Source organism: Haematobia irritans, chromosome 1 (genome assembly GCF_050003625.1).
Source record: "Haematobia irritans isolate KBUSLIRL chromosome 1, ASM5000362v1, whole genome shotgun sequence".
In the NCBI taxonomy this organism is placed as follows: Eukaryota; Metazoa; Arthropoda; class Insecta; order Diptera; family Muscidae; genus Haematobia; species Haematobia irritans.
The window spans coordinates 262024343-262050363 of NC_134397.1; the positions used below are offsets into that span (position 1 = coordinate 262024343).

The following is a 26021-nucleotide window of genomic DNA, read 5'->3' on the forward strand; positions in this document are numbered from 1 at the left end:
ATAGTTTCGGAACAAAAATATGGTCCGTGTTTGATTTATAAACCCGCACAAATAGTTTTTAATAAATAAATTATTCTTAATTCACATTGCAAATGGCGCCGTGCTATAAACGTCAGTTTTTCAACACGAAAAAACAAAGTATCACAAATGGAAAAAATTTCGCAAATTTTTCGCATTTTTTGGTTTTGTATGGAGTTTCAACGCGAAAACCGAACAGAGTACCGGCCTTAACATTTTATTTTTCCTTGGGCAATTGATCTGCTATTCCTTTGATCCTTTGTATAGTTTCGGAACAAAAATAGGGTCCGTGTTTGATTTATAAACCCGCACAAATAGTTTTTAATAAATAAATTATTTCTTAATTCACATTGCAAATTGCGCCGTGCTATAAACAAAGTATCACAAATGGAAAAAATTTCGCAAATTTTTCGCATTTTTTGGTTTTGTATGGAGTTTCAACGCGAAAACCGAACAGAGTACCGGCCTTTATTTGTAAATTTTTTCCAAGGCAGCTCTGCCCAGGAATAAATTAAAACAGCAATATTCACATAAAACCATAATAAATATTCGCTTTAACATACACATGCGTTTGATTTTAATTTTCTATAATCGTTTTGGTATTACTTTTAGGGGTTTTCATTCAGAAATGTATGAAAAACATAAATGTTATGATATTTTCCGACGCAAACGGCAGTACATTTGAGAGACACGTCGACGCAAACTTCATGATATTTTGTTGGCAGAGTCCTCTGGTGCTTCAGTTTTGCAATGACAAGACTGCGTCTTCTTCTAATTTGTCTATGAACATACCAAATGCCAGCATTGCCGTATCTAGACATTTCTAACCAGGGGGGCTATAGCCCCCCTATCTATACTACAGTAACAATAAATAATGGAAAATCATATATAGGTTTTCACATTCTAGGGGGGGGGGCTAATTTTTTTCTGGAGGCGGCTACGCCCTCCCCCCAGAGGCCTTACTTCGCTTATGAATGCCAAGTCATGAAGGAAATGGCATCTACGTAATGTAATGTTTAGTTTGGATGAACAAAATTATCACTCTTGGTAGCCGTTAAACGAAGACATCCCTACTTTATTTGCTATTGAGATCTTTAGGAGATATATACTTTATTGACGTGATTTATATGATATATTCAACAACTTTTTTGTCTGTTTAAGGGGAGCTTCCGAACGAACCATTATCAACTGAAGTTGTCAGCTCCAGAGCATAGGCCATTGTTCTAACGAATTTTCTTTACAACGATGTTATGTGATTTGTTCACATTTCTCTGAAGCCCAGAACTAAGATCTCGTTTTCACACGAAAAACTGTTATTCTCTATATAAAAAAAACGTTTGGGCAGAATAACTGCGAAATCTTTGTTTTGAGTTTTTTTTCGAACAGATAGTGAAACAACTCTCGAATTTTTGAACGGAAAAATAGGCAGTTATATTATTTCGCAAAAATAAGTTAATAACTTTACTTTAATGTATAACAAAACAGTATTATTGGCATGCAAACGGAATTTCCGTAAGATCTGCGTAGCATGCATATGTTACCGACAGTAAATTTTTGCGATACATCCCAATGTAGGTTGTGCGTAATTAATGGCTTTTAGGTGGAGCCATATATAAATGGTAACTCTCTTTTGAGGCTTTTACAAACTGATCTGGCAACTTTTCCGCGTGAAACGCAATAATTTTTTCAATTTCGCTTTACTCCTTCCTTACCGGCTTCATCGGCAAGAATTTCGATTTTCTGTGCTAGTACCCGAAAGATTGACGCGTGAATACCAGTTTTGTAATATTTTAATCCAAAGGAATCCAACAAATAACAATGTCTGACGAATCATTCTATGGTAAATATAAAAATCTAGACTTTATGCAATTCAATGGTTTATATATTGGCAAAGATATACACGAATTTCGCAATGAAAAATACTTGCCAAAAATGGCGGTAGTCTGGGAGAAAAAAAAACATTGCACCATTTTGAATTGCCTTTAATTGTGCTAAAACAGTATTAATACAAGATCTTTTGACCCCACCTAGGTGTTACATTGTCCGGTGAAGGCAGCACAGTCGAATGGGAAGTTTTGTCAAACGATGAAGATTTCCCCCGCGGTCAAAAATTGATCATTAGACAAATTCTTTTGGGTGCCGAAGCCAAAGAAGATGAATTCAATGTTGTTGAGGTAAGCAATAGACGACTTATATAGAGCATTAATAGGCAAACATTTTATGGAATATATTCCTAATAATTTTTAAATGTACATACATAATTTTTTTTGTTTAAATCGTGGTTGGGTTAACCTCTCTTTTATGTATGTTGCTGTTTCTTTTTGATATTAAAGTTGTTTGTGTCTACCATTGTCGGCTACCATACACCATACCATCCAAACACATGAGTGCAAAAAAAAACGCGTCATTAATATGTCTTCTGTATATCACTTTCATTACCACTACCAAGTGAACCGGCAATAAAGAGGGAGAAAAATATATTTCTAAAGACAAAAGACCCATGATCTATATTGGGGGTGCAGGCTGACATTGGACAATACTAAGAAGGCGATTTTTTTATTTACTTGATTCGTTTCAAATTAAAATTATTTACAATGCTGCGTCCGTATATTTCTTTTGCCCTCATATGGCTAAAATTCAAGGTCAAGAGCAAATTTGCAATTGCAAAATGACACTGCCTTTCCAGACGTCATGCTCCAATGTAGGGATTGAAGTCCTATGATAGGGAGAGACTCCTTGTATCGACAACGCAATGTATGCAGCGTGGTTGTTGTTGTAACCGTGTGATTATGCGGGATAACCGAACAAGTGACGCGTGTCATGTGGTCGTTGATTACAACAGAAGGACACATTACAGCTACGCTGCTATCAATCTCGAATAAATGGTAATTTAGCCAAAATTTGTACTAGGTGTCATAAAAATTGGATATTTTTTGGAAAATATAGGATTTATTTTTCAAAAAAGTGTCCTCTTAAATCAAACCCAAAATCTTTTTAATTCAAATGTTAAAAGGTCAAATAAAAATTTGTTGCATTAGAACCAACCATAGATAGATTACACAGATAGTTCATCGGGGTTAAACGTTGTTTTACAATTCAGAGAACTTGGAAGAAAATAGAGAACTTTTATGTTCTCCTTCGTATTCCCTTTCACATCTTTCAAGTTTTTTTCCAATTTATTTAAGCAATTCAAAACTTTTGAGTGGACGATTTAGGGCATTACGATGAACTACTCTAACGGATATTACAATCAGCGTGGCCCTTACTAGCTCTAAAGAGCCAATTTGGCTCTTTGTCGAACTGCTGGCTTTTTTTCATTTTGGCTCTTCTATTTTAAAATGGCGAAGAAAATGTAATGTAAACATAAGAAGACTAAATAAAAACAAGTATATAAGTAAGATAGTTAGGGCAGGCACCCTCCATCATGGCTTGCGTACAAAGTTCTACAAGACTTGTCATCCACAATCGAATTACTTGGGTTGTGCTTAATATTATCTTCTAAATTGTGAGTTAGTCCATATAGAGTATATGTTAGATAAAAAAAAACTGGTTAAATACCTATATAAGTCACATTCGTTCCTCATCGAGTTATATAGACTCTTGAAATTCCAATATTTATTCCATCTATAATTACGTACCGATATGAACCATTTTTTCATGGTTGTTAGATGTTATTGACATATACAACGTGTTTTCTCACATTCAGTACGGAACTCTCAAGTTATTATACCATTTATTCATTGTTCTACATTTGAGAGATCATTTGTGGTATCCATAGCCAGGATATGCAATGCTTTGTCGAGAATTTAAATTTCACTGTTGTTCAGTTCAGGAATAAATTGTTGCTTAGATTCCAAAATGAATAATTTATAATGCTTATGGGTAGCCAATGGTCCCATTAATAGGGATATATAGTTGACGTTCGAACCTTAAGCCATATAAATAAATAAATGGCCATAGTTGGCCATATTAATAATAATATCAATTGAATTAGTATGTATATATCTGAATTTAGTATTTTTCTAGTGATGTATAGAATTAAGATTTACTAAAGTGACAGTACACTATTATTGGCCTAGTTTGGCTTATTGTATTGTCTCAATAAATTGAAAAACGTTCACTTCTAATGTACAGTTATATCCCAAAATAAACGAAGCTGCAAAAAACTATGTAAATGATGACAAGAAAATTAAAGATTAAGATTCAGAAAGAATAAAAACAAAAAGCAATGTTACAGCTTGAAAAATAAAATCTCTCGTAGCAATAAAAAAAATCTTTAGAAACTTTTCATTTCTGGGAGCATATAATGATAATGTAATTCCCGTTGTTAAGAAATAGAAAAAGAGCTGAGATAAATGATTGTAGGAATAGCCAGTGTTGCCACAATGGATTTTTATTTTGGACCAAAATTTTTTCAAAATTGAACCAAAATTCGTACCACTTTTTCAAATTATATTAATATAATTTAAAAATTAAAATTTTATAAAATTTTACTTCTATAGAAAATTTTGTAAAATTTTTATTTTTATTAAAAATTTTTATTTATATTTATTTCTATAGAAAATGTCCAAATTTTATTTCTATTTTGTCAAAATTTTATTTCTATAGAAAATTTTGTCAAAATTTTATTTCTATAGAAAATTTTGTCAAAATTTTATTGCTATAGAAAATTATGTCAAAATTTTATTTCTGTAGAAAATTTTGTCAAAATTTTATTTCTATAGAAAATTTTGTCAAAATTTTATTTCTATAGAAAATTTTGTCAAAATTTTATTTCTATAGAAAATTTTGTCAAAATTTTATTTCTATAGAAAATTTTGTCAAAATTTTATTTCTATAGAAAATTTTGTCAAAATTTTATTTCAATAGAAAATTTTGTCAAAATTTTATTTCTATAGAAAATTTTGTCAAACTTTTATTTCTATAGAAAATTTTGTCAAAATTTTATTTCTATAGAAAATGTTGTCAAAATTTTATTTCTTTAGAAAATTTGGTCAACATTTTATTTCTATAGAAAATTTTGTCAACATTTTATTTCTATAGAAAATTTCGGCAAAATTTTATTTCTATAGAAAATTTTGTCAACATTTTATTTCTATAGAAAATTTCGGCAAAATTTTATTTCTATAGAAAATTTTGTCAAAATTTTATTTCTATAGAAAATTTTGTCAAAATTTTATTTCTATAGAAAATTTTATCAAAATTTTATTTCTATAGAAAATTTTGTCAAACTTTTATTTCTATAGAAAATTTTGTCAAAATTTTATTTCTATCGAAAATTTTGTTAAAATTTTATTTCTATAGAAAATTTTGTCAACATTTTATTTCTATAGAAAGTTTTGTCAAAATTTTATTTCTATAGAAAATTTTGTCAAACTTTTATTTCTATAGACAATTTTGTCAAACTTTTATTTCTATAGAAAATTTTGTCCAAATTTTATTTCCATAGAAAGTTATTGCAAAATTTTGCATAATTTTGTATCTATACAAAATTGTTTTAAAATTAATTTTTGGCTATAAATTTTATTTCTATAGAAAGAAAGTTCGGACTCGGCTATAAAAAGGAGGTCCCTTGTCATTGAGCTTATCATGGAATCGGGCAGCAATCAGTGATAAGAGAGAAGTTCGCCATTGTGGTATCACAATGGACTGTGAAGTCTAAGTGAGCCTGGTACATCGGGCTGCCATAGGGATGCCAGACGTGCACTTTTAAAGAGCACATGTGCTCTTTTTTACAAAATGTGCTCTTAAAACAAGACAGGCCAAAAGAGCACGCGAAAGTGCTCTTTTTTCTGCATCACAACAAATATTAATCAAATGGTAAAAGTAAACTGAAAATATGTAAATGTCGCACTAAGAGATTTTCTTAGCCGTTATTTTCTAATTAAATAGTGTGTTACTTTATATATCAGAGTCGTAGAAGAGCATGCCGATGTTGCTTCTTCACTTTGTACTCTGTTCTAAATGTAAACAAACTTCTTCAATAACGTTTTTCACAAAAACACCAAAAAATGACTTACAAAGTATTGTAAGAAAATTAGCATGAGTTGAAAGTGACTTATTTTATGTTTATGGTATGTACCTTTTTGCTTTGTTTAAATGAATTATATTTCAATTAAATTAAATGATTTTCTTTTATTTGAAAAAGTGTGCTCTATTCCTTTCGTATGTGCTCTTTTTATAAGCTGAATGTGCTCTTTTTGCCTCTTTAAAATCTGGCATCCCTAGGCTGCCACCTAACCTAACCTACAGAAAATTTTGTCAAAATTTTAAAAATTTTGGAAAATTACCGATTTGACGAAAATGGACCAAAATCAACCAAATTCCATTTGGTCCGACCATCGGACTAAACTTAAAATTTAATAATTTTTTTGGACAAATTTTGGTCCAATTGGACCAAAATGGCAACCGTGGGTATAGCTGTAATTAGTATAAGAGATTGCGTTATACTTTTCTCTTATACTAAATGAAAGAAACAATAATACAAATATTTGAAGATTGGTGATGAAGCAAATACATTGGGAATTCAATATATTTCCCATTTTATTTAAGGATTGTGGATAGGCATCGTTGCTTGGGTGTAATAATTGATACTGATCTTTCATTTCAATATCATATCGATTCCGTATCAGGTAAAGTTTGGGGGACATTACGCAGGATTTATGGGACCAACTTATTTTTGCCTCTTCCGGTTAAAATTAAATTGGCTCATGCTCTATTGATGTCCCAAGTATTATATGGGCTAGAAATTGTTTCTGATACTATCTTGCAACATTTTGAGGCGCATTGTCAATGTGATTGTACGCTTTGTATATAATGTAAGGCGTAGAAATTCCATTTCTGCATATGTAGTACGATTTCTTGGATGTTCGCTTAGGAGATTTGTTGATTATCACAATCTCCTATTGTTTTATAACATCATCCACACTTCTAGACCTTAAGACTTGTGTTTCTGTTTTTACCTTTTCACATTCTATTTGAAATATTATTTATTATTTATTTATTTTATTTAATAGAAATGATATTTATTACTCGTATAAGGAGGAATATTTATGCTAGATCTTTTGTGGTTAGAATAGATCGGTGTTGGAATCGATTGCCTCTAAAACTACGCATTTTTTCTCATTGCAATAACGCATTTCATCTCAAACTCATGGAATATATGGCTAGTGCAAACTAAACTGTAAGGTTCTTGGACGATTTACATCTCATCTATTGCATACACACTTTGTATATTCTATGAAGCTCCTATGTATTTTAAAGTTATTGATTTTATGTTGATTTGCATTGTATATGGGACCAATTTCCACTTATTTCATAGCTATTTAAATAATCACTACTACTCTTGCGGCTGGGGAGCCAATAAAATCAGTTACTTCTTAGTTTAATATATTAACTTATTTACATTATATCGATTGCTCAGTATTTTTGTTATGATGTAATATATTTTTAAAGGGCTCTATTGACTTTGTATTACAGAATTTTTATATAAATAAATAAATAAATAAATAAATTTGGTGTCCACTTAAATGCCAATAGTGTTGGTATTAACACAAAATCTGCTCTTCAAACCAGACATGAAATGAAGTATGCCGTGCGGTGAGAGTATTTTTGATATAGTCTTTAGACTTGGCTGCTCTCTGACTTACAGCCTGACTGGAAGAGACATCATGCTTATGCTGATGAAGAGGAAGGCTCAATTATGTACCCGTCCCGTGATTGAGTGCCTGTGGGAAGAATTTCTCCTTTTGTAAGAAGGGAAAAAACACGAACATGACCGCCTGGACCTGGATGAATAGTTTGAATACTACCAAGTAGCCCCTGGGTGGGTGCATATCTCTCATATATTATAAGGACAAAGTCACCAACTTTTCCTTCTCGTTCTGTAGTAAGCCGTTTTGGATTTGCTTGCAGACAATTCAGGTATTCCAGATACCAACGCTTCCACAAATGTTGCTTGGTTTTCTCAATGGACTTCCAGCGCCTTTGATGGTTGATATTTTTCGTCAGTAGGCTAACCTATGAGGAAGTGAGATATAGTCACTGAAAGTGGGCAAAGGGGAAAGTTGCTCGAAACGTAAAACCCAGTCCTTAATAACATATTTCAAATTATATTCCACAGATTTTACTCCCTTTCCCAAAGCCCTCCGAAGGCACAAGAATTAGTGGTCATGTTTGAAAACGTTTCTAAATGTATGGCTTTAGTGATCATGTATATAAATACATTATAGATGAGCCAAGAGACGAGTTTTAATTTGTAATGGGTCCGCTGTGCTTAAATGGTCATGTGACATTTAGGCGCACCTCTACTAAATAACCCATAACTTGTTGGCAAAACTTGGTAGAATACCAAAAACAAGACTTGCAGTTATGAATCATTGTTTTTTTTTTAATTGATTACCAGATAATAACCAAAACATTGGACATGGCATAGTTAGAGATAAGTTTGGAAAGTAGGTTGGAATTGCTTAGAAGCATCCAATGCTTCTCATATCAAATTTAAACCGGATCGAATGAAATTTGCTTCTCAAAGAAGTCAAACCTAGGGATCGGTTTATATGGGGCTGTATATAATTATGGATAGATATGAACCAATTTTTGCATTAAGATCGCGTACTAAATTTCATCTGGATCGGACGAAATCATTTAGAATATGATGGTAATTTTGTTATGTAGGTATTTGAACCATGATTGTAATCCATGATAGATATATGGTATAGAGTTTCGTCTGTAAAAAAAAATTTTGACTCTCATTTTTGGCCAACTATTGCCCTAGTGTGATCATACCCTTAACGTTTTTCGTTTCTACCATAGACAATTTTATTTTGTATAAATAATTAATTACTTTATTAAAAAAAAAGGAATTTATTGGACATATTTTGCAGTCTTTTCTTTATAACAATGAAATGGAACGTAAATTTACAATACATTAAATATCGTCATGTGCCTACTAAACGTTCTGCTCAGGAGACATACTCGTCATGTCTGATTGCAATAGAGCCTGAGAAACTTCGGCAACAATTTCTGATATAGATTTTCCAAATTTAAACAGGGATCGATCTTTTGGGTGTAAGCGACAAATAACACCAGCAGCTTCATAATTCCAATTCCAGCATACCAGTGTGCAATCGAGTAAACAAAGATCTTCTTTTAAAGAAATAATATTCTGAAAATAATATGATAATGATATTTTTTGTATAAATTTTTGGGAAGCAATATAGACATCGTCAACTTACCATAGCCACTGTAGAGTCTATATTGGTTATTTCATCACCTTTGATAATAATCATTTTGATGCTATTATCTCCTTGAGTTGTTACAAATTTCACAACTTTCGATTTTAGATATTCAGCTGAAGAATAACAAAGATTTTCTTGCACTTGCACTAGGCCCAATGGAACTGCATTTATTTTTTCCACTGTTATAAGGATTTTTGGTCGTGCACTTTTGTAAAGAATGAAGCAGGCATTGATAATTATACCACAAACCATGCCATATTCCAAACTCCAAAATAGACACATAAGGGCTGTGGCCAAAAATGGTACAATATCCAGTTCTAAAAACAATTGTCAATATAAAATATTTGAAATGGAATCTATTTTATTGGGGTAAACTTACTTTTTGATCTCCAGATTTCAATGATACGATCATATTCTATCATAAATATCATGGCCGATATAATAATGGCAGCCAATGTGGCTTTGGGTATATAAGAGAATGTTGTAGTTAGAAATGCAAGGGCCATTAAAACCAAAGCTCCTGTTACAGCTCCTCCCAAAGGAGTTTTTACACCACTTGAATGATTTATGGAAGTTCGGGTAAATGAGCCCGTTATGGGCATAGAAGAGAAAAAGCTACTAAAAATATTGCATAGACCCAAAGCTACCATTTCCTGAGAGGCATCAACAATTTTTCCTTTTGCTAAAATTTGGAAAAAAATTCAATAGGCATATTTTTTTTTTTTTTTTCAATTTGATCTTGGTACTTACAAAAGGCCTTCGCTATGGCTATACTTTCCAATATGGAAATTAAGGGTATCGAAGCCAATGATGCACCCAAATTTGAAATCATTTCATTAAATTCTATTGTAGTTCCATTCACTGTTGTACTAAATGGAGGAGGCTTGAATGGTGGTATACCTCTAGTTATTTCTCCACTAGCCCTAAATGGCAGCAAATCATCCTGACTGAGACAATAGCATAGTACAATACCAATAATAACAGCCAATGCATTTCGAGACAGCGATATATATTTCGTTAGCATTTTACAGGACAAGGGTAAATCTTTAATTTTCTAAATGGCAAAGAAAAATGCTAGATTTAATTTTCAATGATTTACATTGGATGTCGAATCTTACCCTCATTAGTAGTAGTACGATTAGAGTAGCTACACCTAGAATAGCATCGTTACGTTTTGTTTCTGTTATGTGGCCGAAAAAAGTTTCCCATGATTCCAAAAATTCATTGGATGAACCTGGAAGAGTAGATAAATAAATGTAGAAATATTGAAATATCAAATTGTGGTTTTTGAAAATTCGTTTTCTTCAAGGCATTTTTTTTTTTTAATTTACAAAATAGGGACTAGCTCATATTTTTTTTAATTCGATTTACAAATTCGAGGTTTCGGGTGGCCTTTCTTTGGCACAAATTTAACTTTTAATTACACTGAATATTCCATGGAAATATCTAGTGTTAATTAATTAATTATTTCGCAAAAACTTACTCTTAATGCCAAACAAATTATTTATTTGACCACTAGCTATGGTCATCGCTGCAGCTGTGGTAAATCCTGTAGTCACTGGTATAGAGATAAATCTTACCAAAACACCCAGATTAAATAGGCCTAAAATAAAAATAACACAACCAGAAAGAAAACAAGATAAAACAGCATAATCCGGACTGCCTGTGACATGGGCCTGTACCATCAAAGCCATAATAGCGGTTGGTCCTTTTGTACATGAAGCAACAAAACAAAAAACAAAAACACTCGTCATTAATAACAAATTAATTTCCTTCATTAACACGTACTTACCTACTGTAATGTCCTTGCATGTACCAAATAAGATGTACACAAAACAACCCATAAATGCTGAATATAATCCATATTGTGTTGGTAGACCTGCTACCGATGCATAGGCTATTGCTTGAGGTATTGCTGTAAGACCAACTGTTAGACCTGCTACACAATCGGCCAATAGAAATTGACCATTATACTTAGGTAGCCAACTAAATATGGGGAAAAATTGTTTGAATGTCGCCGGTTCGCAGCACTTTTTGCTACGATTTTTAGCTATTTGACATATATTTGGTAAATTTTCATGATACAGATTATCTATAGGGAGAGAGAAAGAAAAATGTTTGCACGATATTTTTAAAAGTTGTGAGATAATAAAATCAGAGAAAATAAAAGATTGAAATATACTAAACCAAATAATAAAATTAAAAAAAAAAATTTAAAACTATATAACTCCCTTTTGTACGTACCACCCGATTTTCACAAAAATGGTTGTGACCCTTACTTATTAATCGCCATCTTCCAAACCTGATGCATAATTATTCTGTTTCATAAAGTTTAAAGTTGTAAGATATTAGGCATCTACTCAAATACTTAAATATTTTTTTATTATTTTGTTATTAAATGATTCTGTTCAATATATATTTACAATTTTCATACGTGGTTATAGGGCATGAATGATTATCAATTTTTTATCCCTTTTTTATACTCTCCACCATAGGATGGGGGGTAGGTTGTGATAGGTTAGGTTAGGTAGCAGCCCAATGTATCAGGCTCACTTAGACTATTCAGTCGATTGTAATACCACATTGGTGAACTTATCTCACTGAGTGCTGCCCGATTCCATGTTAACCTCAATGACAAGGGACCTCCTTTTTATAGCCGAGTCCGAACGGCGTTCCACATTGCAGTGAAACCACTTAGAGAAGCTTTGAAACCCTCAGAAATGTCACCAGCATTACTGAGGTGGGATAATCCACCGCTGAAAAACTTTTTGGTGTTAGGTCGAAGCAGGAATCGAACCCACGATCTTGTTTATGCAAGGCGGGCATGCTAAACATTGCACCACGGAGGCTGGTGGATGGGTTGGGATAGGGGGTATATTAACTTTGTCATTCCGTTTGTAACACATCGAACTATTGCTCGAAGACCCTCGAAGGAATCACAATGGACCTATACTGGTCTAAATGGACATCAATTTCAACACAAAAATTGATGTCATCCTTTACAACCTAATCTGTGGTATTTCAAATGGGCCATATCGGACCATTTGCAATACGTATAGCCCCCATATAAACGGACCCCCAGATTTGACTTGCGGAGCCTATTAGAGAAGCAAATTTCTTTCGATCCGGTTGAAACTTGGTACGTGGTGCTAGTATACGGTATCTAACATTCACGCTAAAATTGGTCCATGTAGGTCCATAATTATATATAGCCCCCATATAAACGGACCCCCAGATTTGGCTTGCGGAGCCTATTAGAGAAGCAAATTTCATCAGATCCGGTTGAAACTTGGTACGTGGTGTTAGTATACGGTCTCCAACATTCACGCTAAAATTGGTCCATATAGGTCCATAATTATATAGAGTCCCCATATAGTCCGATCCCCAGATTTGACTTCCAAAGCCTCTTGGAGGAACAAATTTCATCCGATCCTGTTGAAATTCGGTATGTTGTGTTTATATATGGCCTCCAACCTCCATGCAAAAATTGGTCAATTCGGTCCATAAATATATATAGCCACCATGTACGGTTAGGTTAGGTTACGTGGCAGCCCGATGTATCAGGCTCACTTAGATAATCCACCGCTGAAAAACTTTTTGGTGTTCGGTCGAAGCAGGAATCGAGCCCACGACCTTGCGTATGCAATGCGGGCATGCTAACCATTGCACCACGGTGGCCCTCCAGTTAAACCCATTCCCAGATTTGACCTCCGGATCTTCTTGGAGAAGCAAATTTCATCCGATCGGGTTGAACTGTTGTATGTTGTGTTATCATATCGCCTCTAACACCCATGCAAAAATTGGTCCAAATCGGTTCATAATTGTATATAGCCCCCATATAGGTTAGGTTAGGTGGCAGCCCGATGTATCAGGCTCACTTAGACTATTCAGTCCATTGGTGAACTTCTCTCTTATCACTGAGTGCTGCCCGATTCCATGTTAAGCTCAATGACAAGGGACCTCCTATTTATAGCCGAGTCCGAACGGCGTTCCACATTGCAGTGAAACCACATAGAGAAGATTTGAAGATCAGAAATGTCACCAGCATTACTGAGGTGGGATAATCCACCGCTGAAAAACTTTTTGGTGTTCGGTCGAAGCAGAAATCGAACCCACGACCTTGTGTATGCAAGGCGGGCATGCTAACCATTGAATGCTATCCATTGCAATGGTTAGCAAGGCGGGCATGCATGCTAACCATTGCACCACGGTGGCTCCCCCCCTATATAAATCGACCCCCTTATTTCACCTCAGGCTCTCTAATTGCGACGCAACAGCTTATATCGGTTCGTAATTATTTATAGTCTCCCCTATATATACCGATCAAGAACTGAATTACATAGGTATTTAATCGGCCTTTTTTGTCTAATATATATCCAGTATGGACCAACTTACAATTTAGAAGACTATGTTAAGAAGTTTTAAGATACCTTGCCATCGTTTAGTATTACCACAACCAAGTAATTCGGTTGTGCATGACAGTCTTTCGTAGAGGTTTCTACGCAATCCATGGTGGAGGGTATATAAGATTCGGTCTGGTCGAACTTACGGCCGTATATACTTGTTCATATTCGGGAACATATCTAAATTTTTAACCAATCGTCAAATGCGATACAAGGGCACTTCTTACAAATGCAAGGACCTGACCATATCATATTAGCTTGATGATTATCGCAACTACATCAAAGCCTTTGTAATTTTTCTAATTTCTGACTTTATTATTTATTACTTTGTGTACTCTAGTAATATCAAATTGTTACTGTGATATTTGTCGGACAATGAAAAATCAATCAATGAGGAATAAGTACTTGAATGTACCTATAGATAATATTGTAATCTTTACAACACTCGTTTGCGTGTTATTTGATCTATTACTAGAGTCAGTTGGCACAATGGATGAGTAAGTAATCTTTCCTATATACTCACATCTCAGGAAATTAACTGGAACAAATTTTCACTTAAACTTTCCAGCATGGAAAATATTTTTTTTTTTTTAAATATTTACTTTTACTTTTTCTTAAATGACAGTTAAAGCCTGGCTGTGTAACATGACAATGGCCGTTTCAAATAACCTGTTGGAAGTAAATAATTCAAACTTTGAAAAGTTGAAAGACGATGTTTGAATAATTAATAAAAAAATGTAAAATTTGATTCAAATGTGAAATGTTTTTATGGTAAAAGATCTAACAGCGCCACGTTTAAATAACTTCTTTAAAATCTAACAAAAAATTCTCTCATGCTGTCATAGAATTGAATATTAAAATACTACTTACATACAGTGACTCACATAAGTATTGGCACACCAAAAAATGTTGTTTAAAACCAATATTTTAAATTAAAAAATATTTTAATTTGGATTGTAACTGCATTAAGAATATAGATCATTTTTTATTTTAGAAAAAAAATGTTCTTTCAATATTTAAATTATAAAAAATTAAAACAAGGCACATTTTTTGAGGAACAAAAGTATTGGCACAGGTAGTTTTTGGGCACTCCTTTTTGTTTCATAACACCATCAAGCAGTCTATATTCCCCCATTCTTCCATCAACATTGTAATACATTTCATCAAAATCGGGTAATAATAGTAGCCTAAATATTGCGAAAAACAAATACGCCTTACCATGTATTCGGACGGACACCAAGGGCTAAACTGACTCAGGAGGTGGTTCTGAGTCGATTGTTTTTTTTTTTTTTTTGTACGAACGATCCCATCGCCAACTTTCCCGCCCCTTCCGAAGGGGGCGTCACCATGATGGCCTCGTCCCCCCACTCTGTGATTTAGGGTGCTGTGCCAATACTTATGAGGGGCACTGCATATTAACAAAAATTTTTTTTTCACATAAAAATTTATGAATGTTCAAGTTTTACTTTCATATAGATTTTTTTTTTGTTAACTACATGTTCTAAAATAACTAAAATAGTAGTATGTACATGTATATATTTTGTCACGAAGGGGATAAGGGAAAATAGTTTTTTTTAAACACAAAAAATCATTTTGTAGATAATACTTTATAATAAATGTCATGAGCCCTTTTAAAATATCAACAAAATGAATTTGGTTTCAGCATAGCGTAATTGAATATCGACCCGAGGCATACTATATTATTATAATAACAACATTTCCATATTATTTTGAATTTATTTTATATTGAGAAAAACAAACAATCCCTTATCATTGAAAGATTTAGAATGAAATATTCACAGCAAGTCAAAAATGCATGGAATTGCCGGTATATTGCATTAGGCTAGAATATCATTTTCAATCTCTTCAAAATGAAAATAAATTTCTTTAGTTGACAGCCTGCCAATGTGTCAGAGATTATCGCTTGAAATTAAAGCAAATGTTAGTATAGTCCATCATGAAGGCTTCTACAAATTTGTTTGTATTAATAGCAAAAAAAAAATAGATTCGTATCTTCCGGTATTCACGCCGAATTTTAGTTGCCTTGTATGACGGACTAACCCGGACGTCGTCGTGTGTTCGGCAACAACAACTCGAAATGTTTTGCTTGTTAATTTCTGTGTAACCATTTCACACACATAATTGATTGTGATATAAAGTAGAAGGAATAATAGAAATTAAATAATTTAATCACGTTTTTAACGGTGTTACTTTTTGTCATTATTTTTTTTTTTACTTTTATTCACATTGAACTTGAATTTTGTTTATAAGGTCTTCCTTTTTGATAAGCCTCGGCAATATATTGTAATAATGTAAAATTTCACATTTATACACACACCTTCGATATCTGTCATTTTTTGTATAAAACAATTTTCTTCGTCCACTTGGAGAGATGATTTCGGTTGCATTCGCCCGCTTATTATTAAGGATATAGGAGCCTATTGAACACTTGCTATAGGATTTGGGCTAAAGGTACAAAGTAGCGACAATACTACCGTCCGTTCAGTAACACGTTTCAAAAGTAAATGAATGCATGAAATTTCTGATGATAACGACTTCATTTATTTTCTATGAGAGAATGCTAACCACAGACTGTAGACTGTAGCTATGGACGACATGTGTTATATTTGTTTTGGTAATCTCCGCTTAGTTTGCCTGCGAGCTATGCGAGCATAGATCTTTCGACAGCTAACAAATATTTCAGCGTTCTTTGAGAGCTCACACATTCTCAACAAGAGGGCTAAACGTTGAGGTAAACATATCATTTTATCATCATCTTGATCACCAAGCCTGTCAGCTCAGCCCGCTCCAGTGTCATTTTTGATAATTTTTGTTTTGTCATTATGTGCTCGATTCGGCTAATTGTTGTCATTCTTAGTGATAAGAAATTTTGTTTAAGGTTTTTCTTATTGTTGTCTATGGCGCTAGCTGAGATTGCGCTATAAAGGTTTTTCTACCTCTATTTTGTGACAATGTGGTGACACCTTTCGTTTACTGCCAACACACAATTACGTTATATGTGGCCATATCTTTGGATTCCCCTTCTAGATTAGCTGTCTTATGTCCACCATGGTAATTAAAGAAGTCTTAATAAAATGCTCTTGATATAAATAGTGATAATACGTTTATGGGACTAGAATTCTTTGTCACATGCTGTCTTTTTGTGGTTTATTTATATCTGTGTCGTATGTACTCTCTAAAATATTGTGATGCCATTGTGGAATAGATCGACTTAAATTAAAAATGAATTGATTAGATGTTGTTTTCGCTTTAAATTGCTATCATTTTTTGTTTCAAATGGAAAAGTACCTGTTTCAAATGGAAAAGTACCTGAAATTTGCCGGTTTTTGGAAAGTTACTCAACGGAAAGTTTGGACAAAAATGCCATTACCTGTAATAGATATTTTTTGCACAAGGAAGAAAGATATTTGTTTCTTGTTTGAAACTAGAGCCCAACCGAAGGGTTTTTTGGCCGAAGCTAAAGGCATTGTCCGGCAAAAAATCAATAATCGGGCGAAGCTGAAAGCGAATATTTTTCACAAATTGGAGTGTTTTACTTCAATATTGGTATATTGTTTTGAATAAAGGAGGCAAAAAAACTAGAATAAAAAGTAATTCAGTCCAAGTCTTATAACATTCTTTTAAAACTTAGTTTGATATAATATGACAAAAAAGACTTTTTGTACAGTTTCTCCACGCAACCTCGATCTTCGTTCGGAAAAAATGTCCCACTGCACTGAACAATTGTTCCCTGTCAACGTTGTCGGCGGGGAGCTTAAATATTTAATGACAGCTGCTCTTAAATTTTGAGAAAGAAGAAATCTTCCAATATTCAAATGTGTTACCGCTGCGTAGCCTAGAAGGTTCCATAAAATACGAGTCCGTTTGTTTCTCTAAATGCGTTTTTTACTCTTCTCAATTTTATTGGCCAAGGATTCGTGTTCTTCTCATATGACTGACGATACTGGGACAAAAGCCTTCGGCCTTTTGACTCCGAAGGCCGATTATCGATTCATGGTCGAAGCCGAATCTTCGGTCGAGCTCAAGTGCAATCATGTGCCGTGTTGCCAGTATTGGAGATTTCCCCCCAAATTGGGGATATTTCTTCGTGAATGGGGACGAAATTTTTGAGTTGGGGACCAGGGGATTTGGTGGGGAATTTCCTTAAATTTGGAATTTTTTCGAGAAATATTTTAAAATGTTTTTTCTACAGGAAATTTTGTCAAAATTCTATTTCGTTTTTAGCCAAAATTGGATTACTATAGAAAATTTTGTCAAAATGTTATTTCTATAGAAAATTTTGTCAAAATTTTATTTCTATAGAAAGAAAATTTTGTCAAAATTTTATTTCTGTAGGAAATTTTGTCAAAATTTTATTTCTATAGAAAATTTTATTAAAATTTTATTTCTATAGAAGATTTTGCCACAATTTGAATTCTATAGAAAATTTTGTCAAAATTTTATTTCTATAGAAAATTTTGTCAAAATTTTATTTCTATAGAAAATTTTGTCAAAATGTTATTTCTATAGAAAATTTTATTTGGTGACAAGATCCAGAAAAATACTGACAACACTGATCATGTGTTTTCTTTTGGTATTCTTAAAGTTGCCAGATTCTAATAAATTTTGTTGCAGAACCTCGTCTTCGGCTTCAGGGAACCGAAGCTATGTTGAGTTGACTACAAATTTTACATTCTAAAATGAGTTTTTTTTTATTTTTAACAAGGTTGATATGCAGCCTAGTGTCCACCCCTTTTACTTTAAAGTGTTAAATCTAAAGATTTATTTGGTAATAGTTTTAGTGTTTAATTATTGCATCCTATGATTGTTGTTCCAATTCTTTATTTGTATAGGAAAAACCGACATCCCTTACCCCTTTCCTATATCCGAGTAAAAACGGCACAAAACTTTCAATATTTACTATGAAAATAGGTTATCGATAAACGTTGTGTTTTAAATAGGAAACTAATCATCTAAAAAATCTACAGTAAACACAGATAAAAAATTCATTATATTTCCGATGGACATTGTATAAAATTTCAATGCGACTATTTCAATTGGATCGGGATTAAATTGGAGTGTATACAACTTAATACTTCAATATATAGTTGTAATATCTTTCACCCTGTTCTATATATATAATGAAGCGAGTCCTAAACATAATAGATACAATAATATTGCAATCATTTTATCTATATTATTATTTATTATGGTGCCGTAACAGTTTTTTATAATATTTAATAATGTAGTTATAATTTAATAGACATCCTTTTTTTTTGCCAAAATCAAACAAGATAGTAACATTGTATTTGACATCTATATCTTAAAAAATGCCTCAATCCTTCATGTATCGGAGGTCTGAATAAAAAAATTGTTTAAAACACCCTACAGCTTTCACTAATGGAGCTATCGTCAATATTAAAATCCATTGGCTAATAAATCACTAATATAATTTTGGTGTATTAATAGTTCTATATTAGTTTCGGCCTACCGCCACAAATTGAATGACCGTCACGTTTGTCACTCTAGCCAAAAACAATCAAATTTCTGGAAAAAGAAAACATCTCATGTTGAAGTTTTTGATCAAATTTTGGTTGTTGCCATACAAATAAATGCTTTCTAGTTTTATATTAGAAGTTTAATTCAATATTTGCAATTATGTTATCTACCCCAATAGTAACACAATGTTTGAGTGTATAAAAATTTTCCTTGAGTTGTAAATGTATCGAAGATTTACATGTTTTAACGATTTTAGCTTTCACCTACAAAGGGAAGTTGTGACTTCTACAAAAAGGGAGAATTTACAATGGACTTCGAAAGTCTCTATAGAAAATTAAATTTTTATAAATTTCATTCAAATCAATTTTAATTTCAATAGAAATCAAAACTTGATTTCTATAGTAAATTTCGTCAAAATTTTATTTCTATAGACAATTTTGTCAAAATTTTATTTCTATAGAAAATGTTGTCAAAATTTTATTTCTGTAGAAAATTTTGTCAAAATTTTATTTCTATAAAAAATTTTGTCAAAATTTTATTTCTATAAAAAATTTTGTCAAAATTTTATTTCTATAGAAAATTTTTTCAAAATTTTATTTCTATAAAAAATTTAGTCTAAAGTTTATTTCTATAGAAAATTTCGTCCAAACTTTATTTCTATAGAAAATTTCGTCGAAATTTTATTTCTATAGAAAATTTTGTTAAAGATTTATTTCTAAAGAAAATTTTGTCAAAATTTTATTTATATAGAAAATTTTGTCACAATTTTATTTCAATAGAAAATTTTGTCAACATTTTATTTCTATAGAAAATTTTGTCAACATTTTATTTTCTATAGAAAATTTTGTAAAAATGTTATTTTCTATAGAAATTTTGTCAAAATTTTATTTCCATAGAAAATTTTCTCAAAATTTTATTTCTATAGAAAATTATGTCAAAAGTTTATTTCTATAGAAAATTTTGTCAAAATTTTATTTCTATAGAAAGAAAATTTTGTCAAAATTTTATTTCTATAGGAAATTTTGTCAAAATTTTATTTCAATAAAAAGAAAATTTTGTCAAAATTGTATTTCCATAGAAAATGTTTTCAAATTTTTATTTCTATAGAAAATTTTCTCAAAATTTTATTTCTATAAAAAATTTTGTCAAAATTTTATTTCTATAGAAAATTTTCTCAAAATTTTATTTCTATAGAAAATGTTGTCAAAATTTTATTTCTATAGAAAATTTAGTCAAAATTTTATTTCTATAGAAAATTTTGTCAAAATTTTATTTCTATAGAAAATTATGTCAAAATTTTATTTCTATAGAAAATTTTCTCAAAATTTTATTTCTATAGAAAATTTAGTCAAAATTTTATTTCTATAGAAAATTTTCTCAAAATTTTATTTCTATAGAAAATTTTGTATAAATTTTATTTCTATATAAAATTTTGTATAAATTTTATTTCTAAAGAAAATATGTCAAAATTTTATTTTTATAGAAAACTGTCAAAGTTTTATTTCTATAGAAAATTCTCTCAAAATTTTATTTTTATAGAAAATTTTCTCAAAATGTTATTTCAAAAAAAAAAAATGTAAAAATTTTGTAAAAAAAAAATTTTCTATAGAAAATTTTGTTAAAATTTTATTTTTCTATAGAAATTTTTTCATAATTTAATTTTTCTATAGTAAATTTTGTTAAAATTTTTTATTTCAACGGAAAATTGTTGAACTATTTTATTTTTTGAATTTTTCGTTCTATGAAAATTTGGTGAACATTTTATTTCTATAGGAAATTTTGTCGAAATCTTATTTCTATAGAAAGTTTTATCAACATTTTATTTCTATAGAACATTTTTTATAGAAAATTTTGTCAACATTTTATTTTGAAAAATTTTTTGAAGTACTTCTTAGTAGGAGATAAATATTTTGCAAAATCTATCAAATCGTCAAGAATTCTACTAATCTACAAAACATTAAAAAATCTAACATTTTTGGTAGAAATCTACCAACTGTGTGAGCTAAAACTAGAATTGAACTCAATGAAAAGAGTGAAGTTCATATACCGCCAGCTAATTGTTCTTTCCACAAGTTACAACAAATTTTCTGAAAAAAATGTGATTAGAATGCCATACACAAATATTGGGGATATTAGAATATCAGTTGGCGCCAAATCCCTGGGCTTATGGCTTATAGAAATATGACTAAAAAACACGAGCAACCCTTTAATGTAAATGCTTCTTGCTATACCGGTGTGTTTTAATTGATTTCTTTATCAGCAGCAAAAAATTAATGTTGTATCTTTTTTGTTTTATTTACAGGTTCATACTGTCAAAGACAATTTGAAAATTCCTATTGCCGTGTTGAAGGCGGGTGAAACACGTGCCGTCAATCCAGACATTGAATTCTACGAAACATCTGCTACATTCAAATTGATCAAGGGTAATGGTCCCGTCTATATCCACGGTCAAAATATTAAAGATGAAGTGGAAGTAGTAGATATGGATGATGATGAGACCGACGAAGAAGATGATGGTGAAGAGGAAGAGGATGAGGCACAACCACAAAAAAAGAAACAAAAAATGGAAAATAATGCCGATGGCAAAAATGCCAAAAATAAGAAGAAATAAATAGCATAAGACCAGCCAGTACTACCTCTCTTCTTTTTATGAAACAACAACAACAACAAAACAAAAAAAAAAACAACATATTAAAACAATCCAAAAGAAAATTATTTGTAAAAAGAGAAAATCACAATTCAACTACCCATAAATTCTTTGTTGATAAAGCTGTCTATAATATCAACATACTACTAAGCAACTATAATTTTAAGGAGGCTGCCCCAACGACCCTCCCACTTCAGCACTACATCCATTTGATAGCAATAACATTGAATTGCTCTAATGATGGCAATAATGTTGAGGTGTGTTTTGGGTGGTATACAGGCAGTTGTAGTGGACTTTAGTTCCTTGGTTCCTGTGTTTTATTTTTTTATTTCTTCAGACATTGTTTTAAGGGACTATTGTTTATTTTATAATCTTAATAATTTGAAAAATTAATTTTATTTATATTTACAATATTTGAAATTGTATTGAAAACCGAGTCTCCTCTTCCTTAATCAGCTCCCAAAATAAATCAGTTACTTAACATTAAATTACACACACACATATATAACATCCACAGCATATATGTATAACAACAATACCACATACTAAAGATGCAAAACGTAGTGAAGTAAAGGTGAAGCGAAATTATAAAATTGAAATTATTCAGGTAATATTTGAGAAAAGTTAGAAAACAAAGCAAAAAACAAAAATCAAGAGTTTTGAGTGTGACGCTTTAGTGCATGTTGGTACAGATTAGAAAAAGAAATCTGTAGCCCTATGTCAATGACAATTCTATAGGCATTTTTATACAATCAAATAATTCATACTAAAATAAAAAATACACACACACAAAACAAAATATCATACATTTTTATAAAATGCTATGTAAAATTTTCATTTCTTACTTAACTTTATCCATAAGGCTAAATAAGAAGAAAAATTCCATTATACGAAAAGAAATCCAAAATAAATCTTGAAAATAAAAACAAAAAAAAAAAACAAATGCAAGCATTTCATTAACAACAAAAAAACTTAGTTGGAAATCTTCAAACACATTGGTGGCGCAACATACACGAAACAACGTGGCAGTTGGACTCATCGGGTCAATCAGGTACAAAGACCCTCCGTCGTGGGAATTCCTCTGTCTGTACGTAGACATAATTACATGTTCTCAAAGCAGTATCAACTGGTCTGAAATGGTGAGAAGCTACGAGGTTAATGCTGTTCTCGGAGCTCGATCACCCAACTATAGCACCAGAGGAAAGGAACCTCCCACTATATACAGTTTTGGGCCCAACTAAGAACAGGTAAGTTCAGTCGTCATAATTCCCACCTAACTGTGATGTGTGTTCAATTTGCTGCCAACCAAGGGCCACATGAACTCGGGCCACTTTTCTATATAAATAAAATGTTGACAAAATTTTCTATAGAAATAAAATTTTGACAAAAATTCGATAGAAAAAAATTTTTGTCACAACTTTCTATAGAAAAAAAAATTTTGACAAAATTTTCTATAGAAAAAAAATTTGACAAAATTTTCTATAGAAAAAAATTTTGACAAAAATTCTATAAAAAATTTTTCTATAGAAACAAAACTGACAAAATTTTCTATAGAAATAAAACTGACAAAATTTTCTATAGAAATAAAACTTTGACCATTTTTTCTATAGAAATAAAATTTTGTACAAAATTTTCTATAGAAATAAAATTTTGACAAAAATTCGATAGAAAAAACATTTTTAACAAAATTTTCTATAGAAAAAAAATTTGACAAAATTTTCTAAGAAAAAAAATTTTAACAAAATTTTCTAAGAAAAAAAATTTGACAAAATTTTCTAAGAAAAAAATTTTGACAAAATTTTCTAAGAAAAAAAATTTTGACAAAATTATCTATAGAAAAAAATTATTTGGGCAAAGCCCTATAGACTGCAAGATGGTTGGATGTACAGCTGTTTCGGAATTACGACATTCCTCATCAGCATCCTCTACTTGCAGCAAAACTATCAACCAATTATCAGAATAAATTCGGGGAATTCACTCAAACCAAAGTGAACTACACTTGAGCCTCCCGAAAAAGGGTTTGATAGTCGGCTACTGCCTAAACAAATTTGCCAGCATATATCTTTTCCTTTGCCAAACTCAAATCATCGATTTGAATGTATTTGGCTGGGTTTGTTTTTGAGCGTGCTTCCCAGTGCTGCCGCTAGTGAAAAATTGAGTGAAGTAGATTTTGGAAAAAAGTGGAGTAGATTGAAAAAAATTGAAGTAGCATACATTTTTGAAAACAAAACAATAGAATTCATTTTATTAAACCCTCCGCCATAGGATGGGGGTTTTATTAACTTTGTCATTCCGTTTGTAACACATCGAAATATTGATCTAAGACCCCATAAAGTATATATTCTGGGTAGTGGAGAAAATCCTAATTCGATCTGAGCATGTCCGTCCGTCTGTTGAAATCACGCTAACTTCCGAACGAAAGAAGCTATCGACTTGAAACTTGGCACAAGGTCGGTATTGCATGGTATTGCAAATGGGCCATATCGGTCCACTTTTACGTATAGCCCCCATATAAACGGACCCCCCAAATTTGGCTTGCGGGGACTCTAAGAGAAGCAAATTTCATCCGATCCAGCTGAAATTTGGTACATGGTTTCAGCATATGATCTCTAACAACCATGCAAAAATTGGTCCACATCGGTCCATAATTATATATAGCCCCCATATAAACTGATCCCCCGGTTTGGTTTGCGGAGCCCCTAAGAGAACCAAATTTCATTCGATCCGGCTGAAATTTGGTACATGGTGTAAGTATATGGTCTCTAACAACTATGCAAAAATTGGTCCACATCGTAATAATTCAATGATTAAAAAATGAAAAAAAAAAAAATTAAACATTTGAAGCAGAACAAAAAGTGAAGCAGATTTTTGGAAGAAGGAGTGACGAAGTAAATTTTGTGAAAATGAAGATACTTCGATTGAAGTAGTAGCGGCAGCACTGGTGCTTCCTCTATCTTCATTCGTTTTGTTTGTTATTGTTGGCTTCTCTTCAATCTTTATTGTTGTTTTTTTTGATCTCAGCTTAAAGACATGCATTGACTAAACTACAAGTGTAGCTTAACCAACAGAGGAAAATAACGTTTGTCAAATTTATTTGGGCAAAGCCCTATAGACTGCAAGATGGTTGGATGTACAGCTGTTTCGGAATTACCACATTCCTCATCAGTATCCTCTACTTGCAGCAAAACTATCAACCAATTATCAGAATAAATTCGGGTAATTCACTCAACCCAAAGTGAACTACACTTGAACCTCCCGATTCCTCTGTTGGTTAAGCTACACTTGTAGTTTAGTCAATGCATGGCTTTAAGCTGAGATCAAAAAAACAATAACGATTGAAGAGAAGCCAACAAAAACAAACAAAACGAAACAAACAATCCCACGGCGGCGGGTTCTACGCACCGGATTGACCCGATGGATACCAGCCATCGGCCAGCGGCTGCCACCTCAGTGTACGTGTTGTCTCGTCCATTTTTTCGTGTTGGAGAAGGTGCATCCCGGGGAGCCTTCTCCGCCTGCTTTTGGTCCGAGCCGGGATAGAGGAAAACCCCGGACCATGGTACTGTGCCGTCTGCCGAAATCGAATTCACCATCGCTCGGTTTCGGTGAGGTGTAACCGGTGCATGGAATGGGTGCACTTCCGGAATTGCTCCGGCCTAACATCGCTGCGGGAGTATAGTCAAACTGACTTCGTGGCAGGATGCTGTGCCAATGACAGCAGCAGTGGGTCATCTGATTATGTGACCCCACCGACTTCTCCCGCACAACAATATTCTCCGCCGCAGCATCTTACACCGAATATTGTTGTACCAGTTCCGGAGAGTGCATCATTTTTGCAATTTAATTGCAACGGGCTCCGTGGTAAGATCAGTGAGATCGTAGACTTTATGAATCGGAAAAGGATAAGGGTCGCGGCGATCCAGGAAACAAAGCTGAATCCCACCTGCAGCCTACGACATTGTGATGGGTACAATGTCCTACGGAAGGATCGCACAAGAAATGGAGGTGGTGGCCTGGCTTTCATATTACACCGTTCCGTGCAGTATAGACCTATCACGCTTGTGCTAGACACTAATGACCCGTACATGGAATGTATGGGGGTAGCAGTTAAGTGTGGGGCTGCCGAGATAGAGCTATACAATGTGTACATACCGCCGGTTGGTAGCTGTGCTCCTGGTTATGGCCCAAACATTGAGTGGTTGTTGAGCGGGCATA

The 26021-nt window shown here is 32.5% G+C and overlaps 2 protein-coding genes across 2 annotated transcripts; one reads left to right on the plus strand and one right to left on the minus strand.

Moving 5' to 3' along the window:
• Positions 1-1689: 1689 nt before the first annotated feature.
• On the plus strand, positions 1690-22749 carry Nlp (Nucleoplasmin). The gene is made up of 3 exons (XM_075291551.1): positions 1690-1858; positions 2050-2192; positions 21462-22749. The coding sequence occupies exons 1-3, from the start codon at positions 1837-1839 to the stop codon at positions 21768-21770; spliced, it is 474 nt and encodes a 157-aa protein (XP_075147666.1). The 5' UTR covers positions 1690-1836; the 3' UTR covers positions 21771-22749.
• Positions 8860-16245, minus strand: LOC142221746 (sodium-independent sulfate anion transporter). The gene is made up of 8 exons (XM_075291539.1): positions 15999-16245; positions 11050-11349; positions 10741-10965; positions 10376-10491; positions 10008-10311; positions 9637-9939; positions 9255-9574; positions 8860-9184 (listed from the first exon to the last, which is right to left on the minus strand). Exons 1-8 carry the CDS (start codon positions 16066-16068, stop codon positions 8969-8971), a joined length of 1854 nt encoding a protein of 617 aa, XP_075147654.1. The 5' UTR covers positions 16069-16245; the 3' UTR covers positions 8860-8968.
• Positions 22750-26021: the final 3272 nt, after the last annotated feature.